The 26,765-nt window shown below is 33.1% G+C and overlaps 1 protein-coding gene across 13 annotated transcripts in view; it reads left to right on the forward strand.

Annotated features, from left to right (window-relative positions):
* St7l (suppression of tumorigenicity 7 like) overlaps window positions 1-26,765 on the forward strand; it is a 166,249-nt gene that overhangs the window by 48,906 nt on the left and 90,578 nt on the right. For 12 of the 13 annotated variants that reach the window (XR_009228091.1, XM_046458261.2, XM_046458247.2 and 9 more), the window contains exons 11-13: window positions 1,022-1,124; window positions 19,837-19,987; window positions 22,829-22,921. Coding sequence is in view for 12 of the 13 variants with exons in the window: in XM_046458261.2 (XP_046314217.1) it covers window positions 1,022-1,124; window positions 19,837-19,987; window positions 22,829-22,921 (347 nt within the window). In the remaining variant the exon portion in view is untranslated. The remainder of the gene's footprint in view (window positions 1-1,021; window positions 1,125-19,836; window positions 19,988-22,828; window positions 22,922-26,765) is intronic. The other variant, XM_046458249.2, reaches the window with a different exon arrangement.

Consider the following 26,765-nt stretch of genomic DNA (forward strand, 5'->3'; position numbering starts at 1 on the left):
AATTATTTGATTCATTTTTGTTATTTATTTATTTTCAGTACTAGGGATTGAACCTGGGGCCTTGTGCATACTGGGCAAGTAGAAAACTACAATTATTTGAGAAGAATGCTAATTTCAATATTACGTTTTACCTCTACTGACTTTTAAAACTATGATCTTCCTCTCTGCTTTCTTCTAAATAACCTTTGATCCTTTGTGACTTTGAGGCTTCTCACTTTGGGTAGTGGAGAGAGATTTTTAGAGCTAAATAAACTGAGACTTAAATTTAAACTTTATAATATACTAGCTGTAGGATTTTTGCTAGGTTAATTATTTTGAGTCTTTTCCTCATCTGTAAAATGAGAATAGTACTGTAGGGTGGTTGTATGAGGATTACGTAATTATGGAGTGCCTAAACCAGTATCTAGAAAGAAAGTACAGATAAATAATAGCTTTAATAAGTAAGCAGTATGATAGATAAATAGGTTTCATGTTGTCTGTTCTTATATTAGGATTGTGTTATTCTGTTTTCCTTGTGTTTTTGACTGCTCTTAGTGAATTTTCTTTATTCTGCAGGTAAGATATTCAGAAACTGGTTGGGTACAGTGTCTCAAAAAAAGAAAATCAGAGACTAATCAAATGGTGGCCATTGTTTTTCACTTTATATTACTATGCCTTGATATTAATTAGAATGAAGTATTATAGTTTATTTCTTCTCAGATAAAAAATTTGATATGAATATACTTATATTTCATGAGATTCTCTGGATGTCCCTGTGTGGAATTTCTTACCTTTCCCTAGTGTGCCTTCAACGAACTTCTGAATGCTTTCTCTACCTAAGTTTGAAAATTTTCATTCCTTATGCTTTCTTGTTTTTTATATTTTGAACCAGAAGGCTTTAACTATCATTCTTAGTAGTTATCTGGTTTTGAATTTAGTCATTTCCAGAATCCTTTGATTTAGAGAACTATATTATGGTCTAAATCCATATTTTTTTTTTCTTTTGTTATTCATTTCTTCATTTTGTGTTTTTTTCTTACAGATTCTCTCCAGAAACAGCCTCCAGAAGAGGATTAAGCACAGCAGAAATTAATGCTGTGGAAGCAATTCATAGAGCTGTGGAATTTAATCCTCATGTTCCAAAAGTGAGAAATTTTATAGTGAAAATCGTATCTTTATTTAATTTTATTTAATTGATAATAGTATGTAAACCAAAGTTTGGGTTGCCATGATTTGAGTCAGAATTGTTTTAGACTCTGATGTTTTCATGCTTACTATTCATCTTAAAGGAGATGTTAAAAGGCATTTAGAAAGGTGTGTAGGAGCAATAGTTCACTATAGGTTTTGTAATTGCTGCCAAAACAAAAACAAAATTTGAACTATGTTCACTTAGCTGTTCTTTTTTTGGTGGTACTGGATATTCAACACATGGCCTTCTGTACATGCTGGGAAGCACTCTGCCACTGAGCAACACTTCAGTCCTAGTTAGCTGTCTTTTTATTACAGTTTTAGAGAAGAAATAATCAACAGCTTGGTCTCAATAAAAGACCATTTCAATTTCAGGTCACTAAATTAAAATTTTGTTACTAGAAAGGCTTTTTCTAGACAAATGTCTGGATTTTGAACTAGGACTGAATACACAAAAACTGGGGACAAATAGATTAAAATAATCAGTGATAGAAAACAGATGTGGAAGTTCCCAGGAAAACTGTTGAGTTGATGTTTATTTGGTTTCCAGATGAAACTACCTGCTTTGTATGCCTTTATAATATACATCTTGCAATTATTAGAAATCACTGGTTACTTTTAGTGTGTTATCATCCCAGAAACCAAGATTAAAATTTGAGTTTACAAACAGTGCCCCCATGTGAAAAAAATATAGAATATTCAAGAATTGATGCTCTTTCTACAAATTGTAATTATAGCTATTGATTCTGGTATAGTATGTGTTAATGGAACTTGGAAGCTAGTGGACAGTAAAGAGATTAAGTTCTAAAAGAGAGTATCCAAGAAGAGGAAGTTACAAACCTCTTAGAGTACGTAAAGATACATAGTCAAGAAAATTACTTAATCTAGGGCTGGGGTTGAGGCTCAGTGGTAGAGTGCTTGCCTAGTGTGAGTCCCTAGGTTTTATCTCGAGCACTGAAAGAAAAGTTTATTAATGAAAGTCAACAGATGTTTGTTTATACCATTCTTTTATTAAGTAACCTTGGTTCCATAAATTTAAATTAAATTTTTATTACAAATTATATTGTACCTGCATATAGACAGAAATGTGCATTTTAATGATTCATTATAAAGCGAATGCTTGGAAACCACCACTGAGGTCAGAAAACATAACATAGTCAGCTCCCAGAAGCTTCCCCCCCCACTGACTGCCCTTTCCCAATTATAACTTCTACTCTTTTATCTTAAAGTAACCACTGTTCTGACTTTAATTATGTTTAGTTACTCCTTTTCTTCATATTTTTGATCTATACTTTCCTCTTATTGCTGATTTTATAAATGAGTTATTAAACAGTTTGCTTATCTCTTTATTCTCTGGAACAATTTATACATAATTAGAATTATTTCTGCCATAAATTAGTAGTAAAATTGTTGATAAAGACATGATTTTGGAGTTTTCTTTGTGAAAAGCTTTGAATTATGAATTTCATTTCATTAGTTTAATAATTTAATTACAAATATAATTTTTAATAATCATCTCATAACTATGGAAATATTTTGTTCTTGTGTTGGCTTTTTTATAAGTGGTATATTTCTTCTTTTTTTGAAGGTATAAACATAGACACTTTTTTTTTAGTTGGTGCATTATAGTTGTACATAATGGTGGGATTTGTTGGTAAGTTGTATATTTTTAAGAATTATTTCATTACACTTCTCAAAATCACTGGCATAAAGTCATAAAATCCTTTTATTACATTGCATCCTTCTTAAACATCCTTTTTTTTTTGTTATTTTTAACTTTTTATTTACTTATTTGTTTATTTTTGCAGTGCTTGGGCTTGAACCCAGGACCTTGCATGTACTAGGCAAACACTCTGCCACTGAGCTACATCTCTAGCCCCACTTTTTTTTTTGAATACTGAGGATTAAACACAGGGTTTCATACATGTTAAGCAAGCACTCTTATCACTGAGTTACATCCCCAGCTCCCCAACTTTTTAAACAAATTTTGTTTCTGAAACAGAGTCTTAGGCTGACCTCAAACTTAGGCCTCTCCATCTTAGCCTCCTGAGTAGCTGGAATTACAGACGTGCCCCAGCATAATATCCATTTTTTTAATGTATAACATGGCTACTCTTTTTCCCTTGCTCAGATACCCCAGGGGTCTATGTTATTAATTTTTGCAAAGAACCAAACTCTGGCTTACTTTGGCTTTTTAAATCCTTCTATCATCTGATTTCTGGTTGATTCATTTCTGTTCTTTATTGCCTTCATTTAACTTTTTGGGCTTATTTCATTTTTTTTTCCTGAATTTTTTTGTATAGGTACTTAATTAACTCCTGAATTTTCCGTATGCTTTCTTTGTAATATATCCAGTTAAGTCCAGAAACTTCTAGGCACAATTTTAATTGTATAAATAGCAATATTTTTTATAGAATTTAGTTCAAAATATTTTCCAATTTCTATTATGACTTCTTTGGTTTAGAGTTGTATCTATCCCATCTAGTGATTTTTTTTGTGTGTGTGTTTATGCGTTTGTGTGCTCATGTGCTAGGGATTGAACCCAGGACCTAGCACATGTTGAACACATATTCTACCACTGAACTATACCCCCAGCCCAAGATTTATTTCTTAATTTCCAAAAATACAGACTGTCTTTTTATTAATTATTTTTATCATAATTGCATTGTGATCAGAAAATATATACTATATGATTTTACTCCTTTGAAACATTTATCAGTTCTTGAATTTCCACTTATTTTTCATATCTCTTGTATCACTTATTTTCTATGTAATTTTTTATCTCTTTGAAAATAGTTTAAGATAGTTATTTTAAAGTCTTTTCTCTGACAATCCAAATATCTGGAACTATGACGTATCCATTTCTATGATCTATTTTTTCTCTTGCATAAAATTTATGTTGTCTTGTTTTGTGCCTAGTTTTCTTTGACTATGTGTCAAATACTTTGTTTGAAAAGTTGTAAAAATAGGCCGTAACCTTGGATAAGACTCTCTTCCAGATAGGATTTTCTTTGCTCTTCAATGCCTAGATGATTCATGAGAGGCTAGGATCACTTTAATCACCTTAAATTCACAGGATTAATATTTTCTGGACCACCAAGATGACTCGGAACAGTTTTAGTCAGTGAAAGTTGTATTTTATTTCTTGTTCACTCTTACCCCTAGGATGCAACCTTTAAGGGGCCCAGTTTTACCAGGGCTTTACTAGGGCTTCCCTCAGTTTTATAAAACTGCCCAAAAGACTGAATATAGCCTCCTAGTCATTTCATATAGAATCAGCAGATCTGCCACAGTAAAAGAAACCCAAATGTGACTGATTTCTCTGGACTTCGGTCTTTGGACTGTGGACTGTTAATTCTTTGCCATTTATTTGTTCTCTGATGTATTCATTTAGATTTTTAAAAATATTTTATTTAGCTTTTTTTTTTTTTAGAAATCATTATTTTCTAACTTTATTTATTTATTTATTTATTTATTTGGTGCTGAGGATCGAACCCAGGCCCTTGCATGTGTGAGGCTAGCGCTCTACAGCTGAGCCGTAACTCCAGCCCCATTATTTAGCTTTTCTACTTCTCTGGGAGAGTTGATCTGAATCACCCAATTTCTCATTACTGGAAGCAGAAATCTGCAAATACTTTTTAATGAAATCCTCTATTCTCTCATGGTACAGAAAGGTTAAGAGAATGAATTCTATAATCATACTGCTAATGGTCTGAATTCTAGTTCTACTATCTTTAAGCTGTATGACTTTGGATGACTTATTTAACTTCTCTGGATTTGATTTTCCTCTTGTAAAATGAAGATAATATTCACTACCAATAGGGTTGTTATAAAGACTAAAGGAATTCATAGTTTTAAAGTTCTTAAAAGAGTACCTGACACATAGAAAGCATTATAGAAGTGATTTGTTATTACTGTTATTATCCAGGGTGAGTTTATAATCTGTTGTTTACTTGAGAAGATAAGCAACAATTATTGTCCAGAACTCTTTAAATACACCATTAAGATGTCTAAAAGTTTGTATTTAACTTTCTCTGTAATAACAGTATGAACTATCTGCTTCCTATGGTTATGCTTCTCAGACTGTCTCATGCAGAATGTACTCTCAGCAATAATATTTATGATGTGCATTGATTTTCAAAACTACTATTGGGGGAACACTAGTGGAAGCAATACCAGGCGTTATCCTAATTATAAAATTAAATGGTTGAATAGGTAATATGTATTAACATTCAGATTAAACCTGCTTTAAAAAAACAATCTGGATTGCTGCTGGGTATGGTGGCACATGCCTGTAATCCCAGTAATCCCAGTTCCTCGGAAGATTAAGGCAAAAGTATCTCAAGTTGGAGGCCAACCTTAACAACTTAGTGAGACCCTGTCTAAAAATTTATTTAGTTAGTTTTTGGTCATATAATCAGAGTTTATTATATAATAAAAACTTACCAAGCTCGTGATCCATCAAATTATTTTTTATTTACCTAAAACTTCTCTGGAAAAAAAAAGTTTACTTAAATCATTACATATCATTTTTATGTGAACTATAGGTTCTGCATGTCATTTCTATGTTAGTTTATTTGAAACACATATGTACTCTGTTTAGATATAAATATACACTTAATATTAATAACATTAATTAATATAGAAGATTTAAAATATCTTTATTGTCTGTCTCAAAATTTAAAAAAGCAAAAATGAGAAAGGAGGCTGGGGTTGTAGCTCAATGCTAGAGCACCTCTGAGTTCAGTTCCTAGCACTGTGATAAGCAAAAAACAAAACAATCTAGAATGCTTTTAGAGACATATATTTTTTTAGTTTATACACACACAGAAACTCTGTGAAACAATTCAGAGAGAAACTAAAGAAGACCTAAATAAAATGATATATGTATATATATTTATATATTGGAAGAGTACAGCTCTCCAATTGTTAAGAGTACAGCTCTCCCCAAATTGATCTATAACAATACAGTTCCTGTCAAAATCCAAGTAAGCTTGTTTGTAGAAATTGACAAAATCATCCTAAAATTTATGTGGAAATGCAGAGAACCTAGAATAGCCACAATTTTGAGAAAACTAAACAAGACTGGAGCACTTACCCTACCCAATTCTAGTACATTTTAAATCTATAGTAATTAGTATAAAATTGGCTTAAAGTATAGATCAGTGTAAAATAATACTGTGTCCTAAAGTTAACTCACATAAAATAAAATCAATTGACCTAAGGCAATTAACTTTCAACAAATGGTGCTGGAATAATTGGGTATCTGTATACCAAAACAAAACATGTAGATCCTTCCCTCATTCAAAAGTGAACTAAAAATGGATCATGGACTAAGAATAAAATTATAAAACTTTCAGAAGGAAACATGGAAGAAAATCTTTGTGATCTTGGGTTAGGGAAAGATTTCTTCAAAAGCATGATCCATTAGAGAAAACTTGGTAAATTGGATTTCTTCACAATTGGAAACTTGCCAGGCATGGTGGTGTACACCTGAAATCCTGAGAGGCTGAGGCAGGTGGATCTCGGGTTCAAATCTAGCCTGTGCAACTTAGGAAGACCCTGTCTCAAAATTTAAAAATATTAAAAGGGCTAGGGATGTAGCTAGAGCACCACTGTGTTCAATCCCTAGTACCAGGTGGCTGGTGGTGGGTAGTGGGGGAGGAAGATACCATAAGAAAATGAAAAGATAAGCCACAGACTGGGAGAACATAATTTGCTAATTATTTATTTATTAAAAGACTTGTAGCTAGAATGTGTTTGGAACTGGAGGACAGACAACACAGTAAAAACATGGGTAAAGGATTTGAACAGGTATTTCTCCAAAAACATATGAATAGCTAATAAGTACATGAAAAGGTACTCAGCAACGTTCATCATTAGGGAAATACAAATTGAAACCACAATGTACTACCTCATGCCTATTAAAATAGCTATACTCACTAATATTGACAACATCAAATATTGGCAAGGATGTGAAGAAACTGCATTCATTGCCCTGGACATATTAAATGGTCTTGCTACTTTGGGAAACAGTTTTGCAGTTAACTGTATATTTACCATATGACCCAGCAATTCCATTCCTAGGAATGTACTAAAGAGCAATGAAAACATAAGTCCAAAGATTTTGTATGCAAATTTTCATAGCAGAATTAGTCACAGTAATCCAAAACTTGAAATAATTGAGATAAGTAAATGAATAAATTGTGGTGTGTCCCTACAATGGAATACTACTTAGCAATAAAAAAAACAGGTTATTAGCACATACAGTAACATGGAAAAGCCTCAATTACTTTATGCTCAAAAAAAAAGAGCCAGTGACAAAAGGTAACATATGATTCTATTTTTATATTTCTTAATAAAGATAAAATTATACACATAAAAAACAGATTAATGGGGGCTGGGGTTGTGGCTCAGTGGTAGAGCACTTGCCTAGCATGTGTGAAGCACTGGGTTTGAGTTCCAGCACCACATATAAATAAATAAAATAAAGATTCATTGAACAACTAAAAAAAAAAAGAAAAAAGATCAATGGTTTCCTGGGCTGAGGGTGGAATTTGGAGTTGATTGCAAATTGGCAGGAGAGAAGTTTTCATGGTGATAGTTGCACAATTGTATAAATTTACTGAAAATCTTCAATTAACCTTTGTACTTACAGTGGTAAACTTTATCATATGTAAAATATAACTTAATTAAATTATTTTCTGTGTATACACATACTTTAACACTTTTTAATCATTCTCATTTATGGGTAAAAATTTATACATTTCCCCTTCAACTAAATAGCAAAGCAGTTGACAATTCAACTCTATCAAAATATCCAGCCAAGTAGTATATAGTGCTTTAAACTTAGATTGTTTTGCACATAGACACTTTAAGTCAAGTGTTATCAAAAAGTAATTATTAAGGTTTTTTAAACTCCACCAACTTGAATTTAGGAAATTTTAAACTCCATCAACTTGAATAATATCCCACTTAAATGATATTAATGTTACATGAACTGGGAGAGCTCTGGAATTTGTGGCTGTTTTTGCCAGGTTTTATAAGTGATGAAGTATGTACAGACCTCTTTCTCCCTTTCTTGTTATGGTCTCTTCCTAACTCCCAGCTGGAGGCAAGAAAAGATAAAGGGCTTTAGGGGATTTCTTCCTCAAACTTCTGATAACTTATTAACCTGAATGAACAGTATTGTTTCAAAAAAGAATATATATGTATATATGTGTATATATATATATATGCATCTCTGTATGTATATAGATTTATTTTTAAGACTTCTTTTATTCTTACAAATTGATTATGCAAATTTGTCAGATGGGTGTATGAATAGTAGCAATAAAATGACAACGGATTTTAGTAAGAAATGTCTTTTGGCTATTTTCCACATAGCTATAACAGATTTCTGTAGGCTGTAGCACTAGAGCCATGCAATTTGTTAAAGCTGGAAACTATTAGAAGGACTGTAGAGAGAAGGATTATATAAATCTCTTCAGGCTGTAAATTTGCTTTTTGATTGCCTGTATAGATATTTTTATTCTACTGAATGAATTTCAGTGTATAGTAACTATGATAGTACTACCATAAAAAAATTAAAAAGCATGGGTTTTTGACTTGTTCTTCATTATCTGGCTGTGGCTTTGGTTCAACAATTTTTTTTTCTTTTCCTGAGTCACCAAACAAGAAAAGGATTCTGTACCTTCATCCACTATAGAATAGTCTTTTTTAAATTTTTTGGTTGAAAATGTTTCATATATTCTCAATATTCCACAGCATCTTGTTTCATTCATTTTAGTGTCTCATATTCTTTATTATGCAATCATTAAGTAGTTTTATTTCTTTTTCTATTGAGATAATTTGTATACTATAAAATTTACTCTTTTAAAGTATATAGTTCAGTGGTTATTAATATATTCACAAGATAGTAAAATTATTATTACTGTCTAATTCTAGAATGTTTTCATTACTGCAGAGAGAAACCCTGTTTCTGTACCTATTAGTAGTCACTTTCATTCCTCCTATCCTCAGCCCTGGCTACCACTAATTCTGTCTGTATGGACTTAACCTATTCTGGGATTTTCATATAAATGGATTAATAATATGTGGTCTTTTGTGTCTGACTCCTTTCTGTGACTTTTTATGTATGAATATTATTCTATTATATGGGTATGCCACATTTTACCTGTTCATCAGTTGGGTTGGTCCCACTTTTTGACCAGTGTAAATATGTTATTTTGAACATTCATTACAAGTTTTTGTGTGAACATATATTTTCATTTCTCTTGGGTAAATACCTAGGGTGGAATTGATGGGTTGTAGAGTAGTAATTCTATGCTTAATTTGTAAGAGACTATGAAACTGTTTTATAAAGTATCTACACTTATCTTACATTCCCACCAGCAAGATTTAATGGTTTCAATTTTGTTATTGTCTGTCTTTTTAAATTGTAGTTATCCTATAGGATATGAAGTAATACCTAATGGTTTTTATTTGCATTTCCCTAGTGACCAGTGATATTGAACATGTTTTAATGTGCTTATTGTTCATTTGCTCATCTTAAAAAATGTCTGTTCTATTCTCTTACATATTTTTAATTAGTTTTTTAATTCATTACTAGGGAATCAAAAAACCCAGGCTCTTGAACATGCTTGTCTGAGCTCTGCCCCACCCCAGTTTTTTTTTTAATTATGAAAAGTGTTTTATTGATTATAGCAGATATTTTAACATTATTATTACAGTAGGCCATTGATGATCTTGATAAATATGCCCCAAATCATTGTATATTATATTTTAAAATACCACAATCACATGCAATTTCACCTATGAAAAGTAAACCAGAAAATCAGTCAAGAACCTTGTCAGTTATAGATGTTGAAGATTTTGCTAGGCTTAGGTAAGTTATGTTTCTGCACAAGCCTCAGAGTGCAATCCAAATGTGTCTTAGAAAAATCATGGTTACTTTAAATCATGGATGTTTAGAACTTCAATAGATAATTGAAATTTTAAGTATTAGGTCCATGAATGTCAGTGATCTGCTGTAGATGTAAATGTTCTGTTCTTTTTTTTTTTTCCTTCCTGGTACCAGGGATTAAACTCAGGGACACTCGACCACTGAGCCACATCCCCAGCCCTATTTTGATTTTATTTAGAGACAGGGTCTCACTGAGTTCCTTAGGGGCCTCCCTATTGCTGAGGCTGGCTTTGGGCTCAGGATCCTCCTGCCTCAGCCTCCCAAGCTGCTGGGATTATAGGCATGTGCCACTGCACCTGACTGATGTAATTATTCTTATTGTAATACTCTACACATCAATTACAACAGTATTGTCCAACTTTTTTTTTTTTTTTCAGTATTGGGGATTGAACTCAGGGCCTCACACATGCTAGACGAGTGTTCTACCATGAAGTTCTGACCCTTTTTTAAATTTATTTATTTTTTTGAGAGAGGGTCTTACTCAATTGTCCAGGCTGGCTTCAAACTCCTGTCTTGGCCTACCAAGATTATGGCCAGTATGGCTGGCCACTATTGTCCAGCTTTAATGTAGGGTCTAGCAATAGTTTGTTGTAATATTTTTCACTGAAGATTTTTTTATAGGCATACTACTGCCACATTTTTCTAAGTTTTACTTTTATCTTTAAATTTAAAAAATTACTTTAAAAAATAAAATCACAGATTGTGCATAGTGGCACACATTCATAATCCCAGCAACTATGGAGATTGAGTCAGGAGGGTCACAAATTCAAGCCCAGCCTCAGCAACTTAGCAAGACCCTGTCTCAAATTAATAAATGAAAAGGACTGGGGATGTAGCTCAGTGGTAGAGCACCCCTGGATTTAATTACCAGTACCTAAGTAAATAAATACAAACAAATCACAGAATAGAAAGTATAGAAACATACCCTCATATATACTCTCAATTTACAAAGGCACCAATGCAACTCAATGGAGGACAGGAAACGTTTCAACAGATGGTGTCTAACTATGCATATCTATATCCTTTTTCTCAAACAATCTCATACACAGATTATTTGGGGATGGATCATTGATCTAAATGTAGAAGCTAAAATTATACACAACCTTGGTATAGGCAAAGACTTCCTAAGTCAAGGTACTTAACTATAAGGAAAAAAATTATGACCTAGACTATATCAAAAATTTAAAACTCTGCTTATCTTAAACAGTGTAAGACAATGAAAAGACAAACTAGGATATGGAAAAAAATATTTGTGATATGGTTGTCTGGCCAAGGACTCATAACCAGAATATGTAAATATAAAGAGACAATGTAAGAAATGAGCAAAAGCCTTAAACAGATTCTTCACAAAAGACAGTATTAAAATGTCCAATAAACACATAGAGATGTGCTTAACATCATTAGTCACCAGAGAAATGCAAAGTACCACTTCAAACCTACCAGAATGGCTAAATCTAAGAAGACTAATAAAATGTTGGTAAGAATGTGAGAGTACTTTCATATATTACTGCTAAGGACTACAAAATGATACAACCACATTGGAAAACTGTCTCTCCTCTTTTTTTTTTTTTGTACTGGGGATTGAACCCAAGGGTGCTTAACCACTGAGCCCCATTCTTAACCCTTTTTTATATTTTATTTAGAGATAGGGTCTTGCTAAATTGCTGAGGCTGACCTCAAACTTGCGATCCTCCTGTGTCAGTATCCCGAATTGCTGGTATTACAGGTGTGCACCACCATGCACAGTGGAAAGCGAAGTTCTTGTCAACATATACTTCAAGCTGTGACCCAGCAATTCTACTCTAAGGTATATTCCTAATAGATATGAAAGCATATGTTCACAAAAAGACGTGGAGATGAATGTTCATAGCAGCTTTATTAACAGCAGCCACAAAGTGGAAACAACCCAAATGTCCATCAGTAGGTAAATAAACAAATTGCAGTATAGTCAGTAGGATGCTATTCAGCAGTTGAAAAAGAACTAGTGATATAAGCAAAATATGAATGAAACTCAAAAATAAAGTGCACAAATAAGTAGATACTGAATAATTCCATTGATATGAAGTTCAAGAAAAGGCAAATAGTAATCTGTGCTGATAAGAATGAAAACAGTGTTTGCCTCAAGTGATCAGAATGGGTAATTAACTGCAAATGAGAATTTTCTGGGGTGATAGGAATATTGTGTGTCTTAATTTGTTTATTACTTTTCTACATTTGTTGAAACTCATTAAAGTGCATTTGTGAGATCTTTGTGTTTTAAACTATAATAAAAAAGAATCCAACTCAGCATAGGAAGCACTACAAAAGTGTTGTGTCTTCTGATTAAATAAGATAATATATGTAAAGTTCTTAACATAGTGTCTGAGTATGAGGCAACAGTATTAATTACCATAGTCGTCATTCCCTTTGATCTTTACCAGTTTGCTTTTTCTCTGTGAATATTATTTTAGCATTTATAGTCTTAGAATGTGTAAGGTTTGAGGAGTTCTTTATTGTGTTGAGGTGAAGGTAAAGATAATGAAAAAGGAATTAAACTAAAATTAATAGAATAATTTGTGCCTTATAGAAGTCCTTAGGGAAAGAGAAAAGTAGAAGATGAAAAAATAAAACAATAATGAAAACTTGTTTATTAAAAACTCTGTAACTTGAGTATATATTTAGGAATATATCTGTAGCTTTTTAACATTATTATTTCTTACTTTACAATAAAACTGTTTTTAGTGTTGTTTTGCCAAGAAAGACCATATACCTTTTATAAGTGCCAGAGGGGTTTTAATAGGAACTAAAGTCCATTCTGGTTGATCAGGAATTGAAGCATTTAAGATGTTAGGAGTCTTATACATGTATAGATGATAGTATCTCTTTAGCAGTGTGTTTGCCTTTCATTGGCTAAACTTCCTATATTAGTGGCATATATAAAAGATAAGAGGGAACCCTACTGAATTGAGATTCTGAGTGGCACAGCAAAAGTAAAAGAACAAGAAAAGTAGTGTTCAAGTCTGGGACCAAAGCTTAGAGCACAGTAAGACCTTTGCCTTTCTATTATGTTGTATTGTGGCCTAAATAGAAGAGTTGAGATATGGAATGCTTATCTCTTGATATGTAGCTCTGTTGGATGATTGGAAGGGAGTTTTCCTATGATGAGTGCCCTTGGTAACACTTCTTCCCTGTCCCTTCCATATGAGGTCATTTTCCCTTTACTCCTGAGGCTGTAGGTAGTATTATGTTTTCCTTACTTTATTCACATAGCAATTTTGTTTGCTTTCTATCTGGGAACTATCTGTAGTCTCCCCCTAATACATATCCTCACAGACTCTTGCATTCAGCCTGCCTGTCCGATCTCATAGAATGTGCACTGAGAACACTAATTGCAGAGATAAATTGGTTCTTTGTGTGCATGACTGATCAAGAGCAAAGTACCTTAATTTCAGATGTCTTCAGAGAGATTTTTCTTTAACCTCTGCTTTTAAGAGGAAGATTATAAAGCATTATCATTACTTCAGGTCAGAATTATATTGCTTTTGGTCAAAAGCTGTTATAAGATTTACAAAGTAATAGAAAAAAGTAATCTAGAGATAAATTATAAAGATCAAAGCTGTTCAAAATTAAAGTGAATTTGAGTGTAAGCATAGGTATGGCTTTAGAGTCATAAAAGAAACCATCCATGCATGAGACCCTGAGTTCGATCCCTAGTACCACAAGGGAAAAAAGAAAAGAAAGAAAAGAAATCATCTGATCATACAGCACTGTGTCTTTTTAGTTATAGCTTCCAGAGTAGCCTTAATCTTTGTGTTTTTAGTAAAAAGCAAGGAACTAAGATAATTATTTGAATAAAATATATTCAAAACTAGTTTTGTCCCAAGCATTTTCTGATTTATTATAGATATAACAATTGAGTCATTCAGAGGCAGCATGGAGGATCCTGAAGCACATATTAGAAACTAGCTTTGGTTCATGTCTTCAGCTATATTTTATTTACTAATAATTTCCAAATTGTATCTTTTAACTCTGGCTTCCCTCTTCATCTACAGACTTGTGTTTCTATCTGGTTGTGGAAATCCTTACTGACATGACTACTTCAGACATTTTAATGTATTTCAAACTGAATTTTTTAAATTTATTTTTAAGTATTTTCTCCAAACTGCCTCTCCTTCCTTATTTCTGTATTTTTGATTTATAGCTTTATTATCCTCTTCTCTTCATTAACCTTTATTTCTGTCCTTTCCAAATTTCCAATTCATATTATAACCTTTGCAATGTTTTTCATTATCTAGTCATCCCTACGTTTGGTGACCATTGTTCACTTTTACAACCTATGCTTTTCTTTTTCTTTTGTGATACTGGGCATTGAACCCAGGGCCTTGTGCATGCTAGGCAAGTGTTCTACCACTGAGCTATATCCCCAGCCCACTCACTACTTATACTTTAAAAAAAAAAAAAAAAGGAAACCATTGTTATGATAAAAGTAGTGGATGGTTTTGGGGAAAAAATTCACTTTCAGGAGTTTGTAATGTAAAAAAATCCCCAGTCGTCTAATTCCCAATTTTATTTAGTTTTCTGTGGAAACAGCATCTTTTTATTTTATTTTTATGTGGTGCCGAGGATCGAACCCGGGTTCCACCCATGCTAGGTGAGCGCTCTACTGCTGAGCCACAATCCCAGCCCCCTAATTCCCAATTTTAATTCTCTGAGGTAACCTCTGTGTATTTGTTGTATATATTGCCAGACATTTTCTATGCATATCTAAGCACCACAGATATAGAAATCACCTCAGTACTTTACCGTCTCTGTGTGAGCTATTAAGGCAGATTTCTCAGTGGTCTCCCTGCCATCAGCCCCTCTCCACTCAGGCTGTCACCAGAGTTGTCTACCTACTAAATCTTACCTGTCTAGCTACTAAATAAATCTTACCTTGTTTAAAGGCCTTACTTATTTCCTATTACCTACAGGATAAGAACCAATGCCTTAGTACTATGCATATAGGAGCCCTTCACAGTCTAGGTCTCCAGCCTTACTCCTTGTCACTTCTGCCTTCTTATCTCCAGTGTCACTGTTCATAATAATCTTTCATGTCTCATCATATCCTACTACCATTGTATATATGTCCAGTCTTTTCTCTACTTGGCAAGTTCCTACTCATTGCCCAACCCCTTGCCCATTGTTGTCTCCTTTTTAAGAGAGTCTGTCCCAATTTTCTCAAGTAGAGATAATGGTTCTTTCCTCTGTTTGTTCAGTCATATCTTTTGTTTCTTTGTTTTTGGTCTCATTTATATTTCTCTCCCTATTCCCTGTGAATAAGAGCAGAGCTCTTATTCATTTTATGTTCAGTACTCCACCTAGCATATGACAAGCACTCAATAAATATTGGTAAATAGACATGTCTGTAGCTTGAAAGACTAAGTTAAATTCAGAGTGCAAAACTATGCCCATCATTTCTTGAACTTTTTAAACCATTTTTTTAAAACGTTTTACAAATTTTGGTTAATGATACTGTTTTTAACCTTTTAAGGATGGTAGTGAATTCCAGTATGATCTTATTTCTTACATTATAAAATAATTCACATTTATTTATTTTTTTTTATTTTGCAATTCTGGAATTAAACCCAGGGAACATTTACCACTGAGCCCTCTTTTTATTTTTTATTTTGAGACAGGGTCTTACCAAGTTGCCTAGGCTGGCCTCAAACTTGAGATCCTTCTGCCTCAGCCTCACAAGTAAGCTGGGATTATAGACGTGCCATCATGCCCAGTTTAATTCCATTTTTAATGGACTACTCTATAATAATTTTAACTGTTAGATTTATATAGATACAGATTACAAAATGTATGAAGTAAAAAATGATTCAAAACAGTTTGATCCTACTTTGGGAGAAAAATGGAGTCGGTATATTATAGTGGGGGTTGGAGGTTTTTTGTTTTTGTTTGGTTTTAATTTGCACAGAGAGTTAGAACATATCTTTAAGTAAAAACTGAAATATGAATTTTAAAATATTTTAGCTGTGTATATCAGGTCAGCTCAGTTCATTATTTTGGTGCTTGCTTTGGGTACTGTAATATTCTAGATGCTGTAGTAGAATATGAAAGATAGTTTTTATTGTGCAGCAACTTACAGCATATGTAGCAGAAATTCCAGAATATCACTTTATGAAGGTGATCAAATAAATATAAAACTATAACTTATTTTAAATGCTCATATGTGTGTTCACATGCTTGCACTGGAGATTGAACCTAGGGCCTTATGCATGCTTAGCACACACTTTACCATAAACTTGCCCTGAGCTCTTTAGATACATTTTCATAAATTGAAATATTTCTCTTATATTTTGGGAACCAAATTTTATTTCAGTGTCAAATTGAAAAATTGCTTTGCTTTAAAGTCAAATTGAAAAGCACATTTGCTGATATAAAAAATAAGGTAGTATAAAAAATAATTAAATAGCAAAATATTAAAAAATATAAAATCCTGAATTATAATTTCCTAATGGATGTCATATGTTGTTCATTCTTATCTGAATTGACACGTAAGATTATTTAGCAGTGAAAATATAGGTATATAGTTATTCAAAAAGTGTTTTCTTGATAAATCAAATTGATAGTTTCTGAAACGCATGTTTTACTGAATCATTGTTAACTGAATAACTTTGGTTACATTTGCTAAGTGGTTATCATTATGCTAAATTGGGGTTTTAAACTAAACTGTTGGGTTCCAAAACTCTCTAAAAATGATTTGGAATTTTTTCTTCTCTATAAAATAAAGCAGAACTTCAATCAAAAGTACCTGGTTTAAGAAATAAACAGTTTTCTTCTGAAAATGAGATACTCTTTTTATGATGGTGAAGGCACTGATTACCACATTTTCTTTGCATCTTACTGAAGAAGCTCTTAGTGCACTTGCAAAGAGCGTAAGGAGTCATGTCAGAGGTCAGCTATTTGAGTCCATTTTCCCACAGCTGCCTGGTGTGAGTGATCTTTTACTGTGTTTCAAAAAAATGGGCAAGGATTAGAGAGGATTAGAAAGAATATTACCCTCTTGAATATAGGCCCAAGGCACTAAGGGGAAAAAACCCAACCAGGCAGCAAATGGGCTTTGCTTGACCAGGACACAACCTCTGTTGCATTCCTTTAAGAAACTGAATGGGAAATGTTAAGTCCCCAAACTGGATTAGTAAATAATCTCATAGTTTGTGACATCTGCTAAAATAAATCGATGAGCAGACTGCATTCTTACACTTTGAGGACAGAGCCATAGAGAGACATCAAGAGTAAAAGTAATTAAAGATGGGCATTAGCTCAGTAATAATTGGAGAGGCACATTTCATAAAGAAGAAATTATTTCAGATCTATCAATATGATGAGTACCTATGTATTAATAACCTAAGGTTTAAATTTGAAACCACTATAACCTTTTGATATAAAATTTCTCCCTGGAATTTTATTGCTTATAAGCAGTCTTTAAGTGTTTTACAAGTTCAGCTCTTTAATTTATAGTTACCGCAGTTTATATTAACAGCCTGCGATACTTTAACTTGAAATGTGAGAATATCTCTTCTGAGACATATCTGGAATGTTTCTCTTTTTATATTTTACAAAAGAAGTTAATATGGTTTGGACCTTATGACTCATAATTAACATCCAGTTGTTTAGGACTAAAGAGGTTGTTTCAGACTGGTTATATAAGGGAAGTGCATTCTGGCCTCAGTCTTTGGAGGAAGTATTTAACTAACTAAACATTTTTTAAAAAGGTTTTGTTTTAAGTTGAGCACTTAATAGTAAAGATAACGTACAAGTGGTTAATTTTGTATCTTTCTTCCTAAAAGTATTATACATGATTTGTGATAACTGTGATTATACTGCTTTTGTTATGGATTAAAATATTAGGATGAGTATTTTTCTGAAGCATTTGAGAGAGAATTCAGTTTCATATATGAAGAAGAATTGATAGACTATAACAGGAATATTCACCAATACCTTCAATGCATGCATCTTGCGCTATGCTTTTCTGGTTCAGTGCCTGTTTTCAAGAAGAGCCTGTGCTTTGAATATGTCCTTTGGTTCTTCTCTTCACTCCCTACTCCCAGTCTGCTTATCTAGTTTCTATCCATCTTTAAATATTAGCTCAAATCCCATAGAGTGGTTTATCTCTAGACCCTAAATCATAATATCTCCTAAACATAGAGTTATCATGCACGCAGCACTCTTGCCCCAAAGTAATTCCTTAAAAAAAATGAAAACATTGTTCACGACAAAACTTGTACACAAATATTTTTTTAAATATTTATTTTTTAGTTTTAGATGGACACAATATCTTTATTTTTATGTGGTGCTGAGGATCGAACCCAGTGCCTCACGCATGCCAGGCGAGCGCGCTACCACTTGAGCCACATCCCGAACCCCACAAATATTTTTAACGGTCTTATTCAAAATAGTAAAAAGGTAAAAACAACCAAATATCTGTCTATTGATGAATTGAAAATACACACACACACACACACACACATATACACACAAGAATATTATTTAACCATAAAAAAGAATGAAGTACCAATGTGTGCTATGACCTGGATATACCTTGAAAATATGCTAAATGAAAGAAAATAGCCACAGAGGACCACATATGATAAGATTCCATTTGTATGAAATGTCAAGAACAGGCAAATTTATAGAAACACAGAATAGGCTAGTGCTTGCTTAAGGGTGTTAGGCAAATGAGGAAGTAGAGAATGATAAAAGGGTACAGTGTTACCTTTTGAAATAAGTGCAATGGTTGCACATATTTGTGAATATAATAAAAAACGTTGAATTGTACACTTTGGGTAAATTCTAAGGTGAATTTGTATCTTAATAAAGCTGTTTTTAAAAAAATGAAAACAAAAAACAATTTCTTATCCTTGTGGCCATGTACATTGTTTGTACCTCTAGTAAGACCCTTGACATAGTTTGGTTATACTTATTTACTTAAGAAACCTTCCCATTATAATATGAAGCTCCAGAGAACAGGTAGGGTTTTTTTTTATTATTTTGTTTTTGTTTTTGGTATTCCCTAATAAGCACAGTGTTTGCATTCAATAAGTATTAATTTAATTGCATTTTTTCCACAATTGTTTTTTTACCCATAAAATGGGAATAAAAGAAAAAAAGAATTGAATGTTGTCACAAAGTATTATTTCAAAACTGTATTTGATAATTTCACATTTAAAAATATTCTCACCTTCACCCCATACACAGATTGCAGAATCACATCAGTTACACATCCATTGATTTACATATTGCCATACTAGTGTCTGTTGTGCTCCGCTGGTGAAGGTGGGAGTTCATAACCCACTTGAATCAAAGTGTGGAATATGATATGTCAAGAAATTTGTAATGTTTTGAACAACCCACAATAAAAAATTAAAAAAAATAAAAATAAAAATATTCTCACATTATTTACTGAGCTTGAGTCTTCATTTTGTATTTAGTAAGGTCACATAAGCCATGTATTGCCTTATTTTTACCTATAGGAACATTCTGATTTTTAGAATTTGCATATATAAGCAGTTTATACACAAGTTTCTGTAGGACCTTTATGTCATTTCATGAAGATTAATGTGTCTTTAATGAATTTGCTTTATAACATTTTGAATATGTTTTTGTGGGTGTTTGAATTTAACACAGTTTAACATTTCTTTTTCTGTTGTTTGTTTATGTGCATGTTATTCTTGCAGTATTTACTAGAGATGAAAAGTTTAATTTTACCTCCAGAACACATTTTGAAGCGAGGTGATAGTGAAGCAATTGCCTATGCTTTCTTTCATCTTCAGCACTGGAAACGAATAGAAGGTGCTCTTAATCTGTTGCAATGTACATGGGAAGGCAGTAAGTATTTTTTTCCAAACGTAATACTAATCTCTGACTATTCATTGTATTCATGAGCAGACTTTTCAAATGAGATTGTCTGTGTTTCTGTAAGGATTTGTTGTTAAGTTTGGTTTCAAAGTGAGCTCAGCGGCATTATGTTTGGTTTATTGTAGAAGAAATAGTTAGTGTATTTAATATATTAATGCCCCATTTAAGAAAAGCAGATTGAGAAACTGTTGATATTTTGCCATTTGTTCATTTAAGTTAAATGTAAAGAAAGAAAATGAAAATGTATGCCCCTTTGGTTTATAAGTTTTTTAATGTGGTCGTGCTATTGTACTAATCAAGGATATTATGCTAAGAGAAATGAGGCAGACACTCAAATGTTGTGTGATTCCACTCAAACAAGGCAGGTACCTAGTGCATTGGTTGCCAGAAGGTTGGGAAAAGGTGAGAATGGGAATTATTATGTAATGTATACTGAATTTCATATTGGAAAGATGGAGGAGTTCTGGAGATAGATGGTGATGATGGTTGCACAGCAATGTGAATATATATAATGCCACTGAACTAGACACATAAGTGGTTAAAATAGTAAATTTTGCATTACGTGTATTTTACCATGTTAAAAAATGAGAATAGAGTTAATGGTAGTCATGAGGAAAATAGTTTTATATCTAAAAACAAAACAAAAGTCAGGCGTGGTGGTGCACACCTGTAATCCCAACGGCTTGGGAGGCTGAGGTAGGAGGATCATGAGTTCAAAGCCAGTCTCAACAAAAACAAGTTGCTAAGTAACTCAGTGAGGCCCTATCTCTAAACAAAAATACAAAATAGGGCCAGGGATGTGTCTCAGTGGTTGAGTACCCTCAGTTCAATTCCCACTACTCCAAAAAACAAAACAAAACCAGTTCAATTTTTAAAATATTAGAACAGGGCAGAGGGGATAGCTCAGTGGTAAAGCATGTGTTTAGCATGCATGGGGACTTGAGTTCAATCTCCAGCACCACAAAACAAAAGAAAAATATAGAATACACTTAGTACATGTGAGGCTTTGGGTTTAACTCCCAGTATCTCCTCCAAAAACCAACCAAACAAACAAACAAAAGTAAAACTGTCACAAAGAGCACCATGTGTCCTTGAACCAAGAAAATTTGGGAACCTCTGTATTAACCTCTGTATTGCTAACAGTTGTACTCTGTGCTTGACATTGACAATAATAAGATTAATAAACTGAGTTTATGAGCTGATCATGGTGGCAACTCAGGAGGCTGAGGCAGGAGCATCACAAATTCAAGTCCAACCTGGGCAATTTAGCAAGACCATGTCTTCAGATTTTTTCAAAAAGGGTAAAAGATGTAACTCAGTGGTAGAATGTCCCTGGATTCAATCCCTAATACTGAAATAAAATGAAACAAAACAACAAAACCCTGAGATTATGAACTTGAGTTGCTGAATGCTTTATTTTTTTATGTTTTTGAGTAATTAGACTTTGTCAGTGATCTATAAGGCCCTCAAAACCAGGTGCTCTATCTCATTCATCTTGCATGTATTTTTAATGCCTGTCCATCTGCTTGAAACATAAGGAATTTCCAATAACAATATGATTATTTTCAATAAATATATGATTTATACTGTATTTCATGTATCTTTTTTTTTTTTTTTTGGTGGTGTTGGAGATTAAACCCAGGGCCTTATGCATACAAGGCAAGCACTATACCAACTGAGCTATATCCCTAGCCCCATTTTATGTATCTTAATGGATGATTTCCTCAAATGATAACTGATTTGCTGAATAAGTTTGGGCAAATAACTACTTTGTGGCAAACAAAATCTGTATTTTTGACAAACGTTTTTAGAACTAACCACTAAAGAAAAAAACAAAAACTTTATCATGATTTTGATGACTATTTAGTGGAATAGATCAATAAGGATTTCTTGATAATATCTTCTGCAAGAGTTGGTGATGATCTAAATTAAGGGTGGACAAACTTTTTCTGTAAAGGACTAAGAATAATTATTTCAGACCTTGCAGGCCTTCTAGTCTTTGTACATCTACTCAAGTCTTGTAGCACAGAAACAACCCATGAATAGCATGTCTATGTTCCAATAAAATTTTATTTACACAAATAGTGTAGAGCCAGATACACTGTTGGGCACCTGTAATCCCAGCTACTTGGGAAGCTTAGGGAGAAGAATTACAAGTTTGAGGGCAGCCTGGGTAACTTAGCAAGACCCTGCCTTAAAAAAGGCAAAAAAAAAAAAAAAGGCAAAAAATCAAGCAAACAGTTTGGGTTGGAGGTGTGCTTAGTGGTAGATTTCTTACTTAGCATGAACCATGTCCTGGGATTGATCTCTAACAAAACAAAATATAACAAAAAGTTATTTAGCCAAAGGGGTGCACTTTGGTGATCCCTGAACTAGATTAAGGTTCACATGGTGAACCTCACATGTGAAGTTAGATCTCCTTTAGATTGCCAATAGTTAGGACCACAACAATTATATACATTATAGTTTTATGAAGGTTCCTGTTAGGAGCAGAATTTATACTTGTGGAGTTAAGTCCATGATTATAGTGAAGAGACTGAGACAAAGAAGGCTCCAGCCAGTACCTTTACTTTTACTCTAGTCAGTCCAGACACTTATAGTTCTCTACTTTAAAGTCTTGCCTATTCTTTTTTTGTTTCATTCTTTTGCTTTTGTGTGTGTCTTTCATCTAAAATCTTGCTCTAAGAAAGAAAATAAAATATTATATAAAGACTTTTAAAAGTATATCTCCAAGATAAGTTTTTTATTTATAGCATACATTAGATGGTAAATAAGACAGAATTGAATGTCAACATATGTATTTTTTTTCAGCTTTTAGAATGATTCCATACCCATTAGAGAAAGGACATCTATTTTACCCTTATCCTAGCTGCACAGAGACTGCTGATAGAGAGCTCTTACCTAGTAAGTAAATATTTTAGTTTTATTAAGCTTATAATTGTTTAGATAACTTTTAGGTTGTTTTCTCTATTAGTTACCTTTTCATCACTGCAACAAAATACCTGACATAGGCTACTTGTGGAAAAAAAGAGATTTATTTAGCTCACAGTTTTGGGATTTGAAATGGCACTGTGTAGGCTCTGTGGTCACAGTGGCAACATCAGAAACATCAAGTGATTCATCTTGAATTAGAAGCAGAGAGAGACTGGCTTCCCACAATCCCTCAAAGGGCATGCCACTAATGATCCAAGGACCTCCTACCAAGCCCTACCTTTTGAAAGCTGTATCTCCCAATACTGGCTATCCTAGGGACCAAGTTCCCAGCACATGAACCTCAGGGGGAGGAGATACAAACTACAATCAAACCACAGCATTTCCTAAGTATTGTCCATTTTAAAAGTCCTTTTTGTTTATACTTGGAACACTGTTTAAATAGTTTTATAACCACTTACAGGACTATTTTCATAATTCAATTGATGTCCAAATATTTATTGTTCAAAATTCTGTGCTAGATGCACAGAGGACACAAAAAGTAAAGATAAAAACAGTCTTCTTACTTGTATTTTTTATTTTATTTTTTAAAATTATTTATTTATTTATTTATTTTAGTTTTCTGCGGTCACAACATCTTTGTTTGTATGTGGTGCTGAGGATCGAACCCGGGCCGCACGCATGCCAGGCGAGCGTGCTACTGCTTGAGCCACATCCCCAGCCCCAATTACTTGTATTTTTTAAAGAAATAATACTAACCCTTCACAAACTCATGTCAGAAAGCAGATAGCAAGGAGTGAACATTCCTTAACACATTTGGTGAGATCCTGATACCAAAACCAGACAAAGACATAATAAGAAAAGAAAACTGAGACCTGGCATGGTGGTTCTTGCCTGTAATCAGCTAATTGGGAAGCTGAGGCAAAATGATTGCAAGTTCAAGGCCAGCCTCAGCATTTTAGTGAGACCCCATCTTTAAATAAAATAAAATGGATTAGGGCTAGAGATGTAACTCAAAGGAAAAGTGCTTGCCAAGCATACATGAGGCTCTGGGTTCAATCCCCAGTACCACAAAAAAGAAAAAAAAAACTATAACATTAAGGCTTATGAATATGGGCACAGACATCTTCAACAAAATATTAGCAAACTGACTTCAGCAACATAAGAGGAGGATTATATATCATGACCAAGTGGGATTTACCTCACAAGTGCACAGTTGATTTAACATCTGAAAACATGACAACACTGTGTTAATAAAGGACAATAGATGCAGAAAAATATTCACAAAATCAAACACCCTTTCATGATAAAAACTCTCAAACTACAAATAGAAAGGAACTTTCTCAACTTGATAAAGGATGTCCACAAAAAACAATTAAATCATACTTAATGCTTTCCTCTTAAGATCAGGAGTAAGCCAAGATACCAGTTCTTACCTTCTGTCCAATATTGAACTAGAGGTCATAGCCAGTGTAATCAGCCACGGGGAAAAAAAGTCATTTATATTGACAAAGAAGTAGTAAACCGCTTTTATTCACAGATGACGTGATATGATCTGCTATGTAACATATCCTAAGAAATTCATAAAAATATTATTAGAACAAATAAATGAGTTCAGCAATGTTGTAGTCTATAAGACCAACATTCAAATATTGGGTTTAGGAGTATAGCTCAGTGTTAGAATGCTTGCCTAATAAGCATTAGCCCTAGGTTTGATTCCTAGCGAAAAAAAATTGATTTTATATCTATATACTAGCAATAAAAATCACAAAAGTGAAATTTAGAAAATAATCCTAATCTCAATAACAGAGTTTAAGATACTTAGGAATAAATTTAACAAAATTGCAACTGTACTAAAAAGTATAAAATTGCTGACAGAAATCTGTATAAATGGAGAGACAGTTCATGTTGATTTATTGAAAGACCCAGTATATTTAGGTGGAGGTTTTCCTCAAATTAATCTATAGATTTAATACAATCTCCATCAAAATCCCAGGAGTGATTTTGCAAAAAAATAACAATCTGACCCTAAAATTTATATGGAAAGACCCAAATTAGCCAGAACAGTTTTTGTTTGTTTTGTGGTACTGGGAATTGAACCTAGGTCTTAACCAGGGAAGTGTTCTACCACTAAGCTACATCCCCAGTCCCCAAACAGTTTTTATAAGGAACAAAGTTAGAGGAGCTACCGTTCCCAGTTTGAAGAACAGTCAGAGGAGAAGTAGAAGAACCAGAAGTCAGTGGGTTCAAGATTGTTGAGAGTATTTCAGTATAGTCTCTGCCTTTAGGAAGAAAGAATAAACTCTCAAAGGAATTCTTAAAAGAGTAATCTAAACATGGCCTCACTCCTTTTCTATGTGAACTGCTAAATTTCTGTTTAACTTTATATTTTATGATTTAACTGATAAGTAAGCATGTGAAAGGGTTTAAACACTAGTACCGTCTTTTCTCATGATGAAAATCTGTGCCAGTTTTTACTATACTGAACCATTAGAACTGAAGACTAGAGAAGTAAAGTTGCAGTTTTACAATCATCAAATTTAATGAGCTGAAAAGTTCAGATAGATGAATATTCTAGTGGAGAGGTTATGGCAAACTAAGTATGCTGCTGTTTCTCTCCTAGGGTGGTTTATTTTCCATCATCTGTTGAGATAAATATACTGAGCACTTTGAGAGCTCCTCTTCTAGATTATAAACTCTTTTTTTAATTATATAGATCTTTTTTATTTGTTATTATTAGTTATACATGACAGTAGAATGTATTTTAACACATTATACATATATGAAGTATAACTTCTCATTCTTCTTGTTATACATCATGTAGAATTACATTGGTTGTATAATCATATATGCACATTAGATTGTAAACTCTTTGAGGGCCAGGATTTTCTTTATTGTCCCTGTAATTCTCTCTTATAAGGTTCACCATAAAAGATAATTCAATAAATTTTGTTCAAATTAGTTAGATTCATTAACTTATTCTTCTAAAGATGCCAGGCACATTGTAAGTACTCAACAAAATGTTAAAAATTAGTATCTTTTCCTCCCTACCCTATTCTGAACTCCTAGGCTGCTCATGGTTAATAGAAAGTTACTGATAGATAAACAATGTGTTAAATGCTGTGTGTTTGGAAGAGATTTTAAGGAAACTTTGAGCCTATCTCTTCAGGAAATCAAGGATGAATCTCAATTTTCTGACTTCAGTGACTCTGAGAATGGCAGATCTTTTCTACAGCAGGAGGAGCAGGTTTGGGAATAGAGGTGGAGAAAATAGATAAGTTCAGGCTTTGATTATGTTGTTTGTATAATGTTGTACTTATTTATGCACAAATGCATGTTTATGTGTATAAATATATGTGTGTGTATGTGTACTTAAATATTTTATTACATAATCAATTTTACATACACATAAGTCTTTATATTTTGTATCTGTATAATGTATGTGTCTAAGATGTATTTATATATATATATATATATATATATATATATATAGAGAGAGAGAGAGAGAGAGAGAGAGAGAGAGAGAGAGAAAAGTATATGTATATGATATACACATAATAGATGTTGGACACATACTCTTGTTATAAGTAAAAGAGAACCATTCCAACCATTCTAACCTCATCATAAATGAGAATTTGTTGGAAAAAACACCAAGTCATCAAAAAACCCAAAACAACACTTAAATAGTTGGATGTCATAAAGGATATGATCAGGAAGTAAATGGCCACTAGGATTTCTAGAAGCCAGTTGTCTGCATATCTCTGGCTGTCTTTTTTCAGTTTTTCCTGTTCTCACTTTCTGTTTTTCCTTTCTCATC

The sequence above is a fragment of the Marmota monax genome, unplaced genomic scaffold (genome assembly GCF_021218885.2).
Source record: "Marmota monax isolate L192 unplaced genomic scaffold, Marmota_monax_Labrador192_F-V1.1 WCK01_AAM20220418_F8-fsc00087, whole genome shotgun sequence".
NCBI classification, from domain to species: Eukaryota; Metazoa; Chordata; class Mammalia; order Rodentia; family Sciuridae; genus Marmota; species Marmota monax.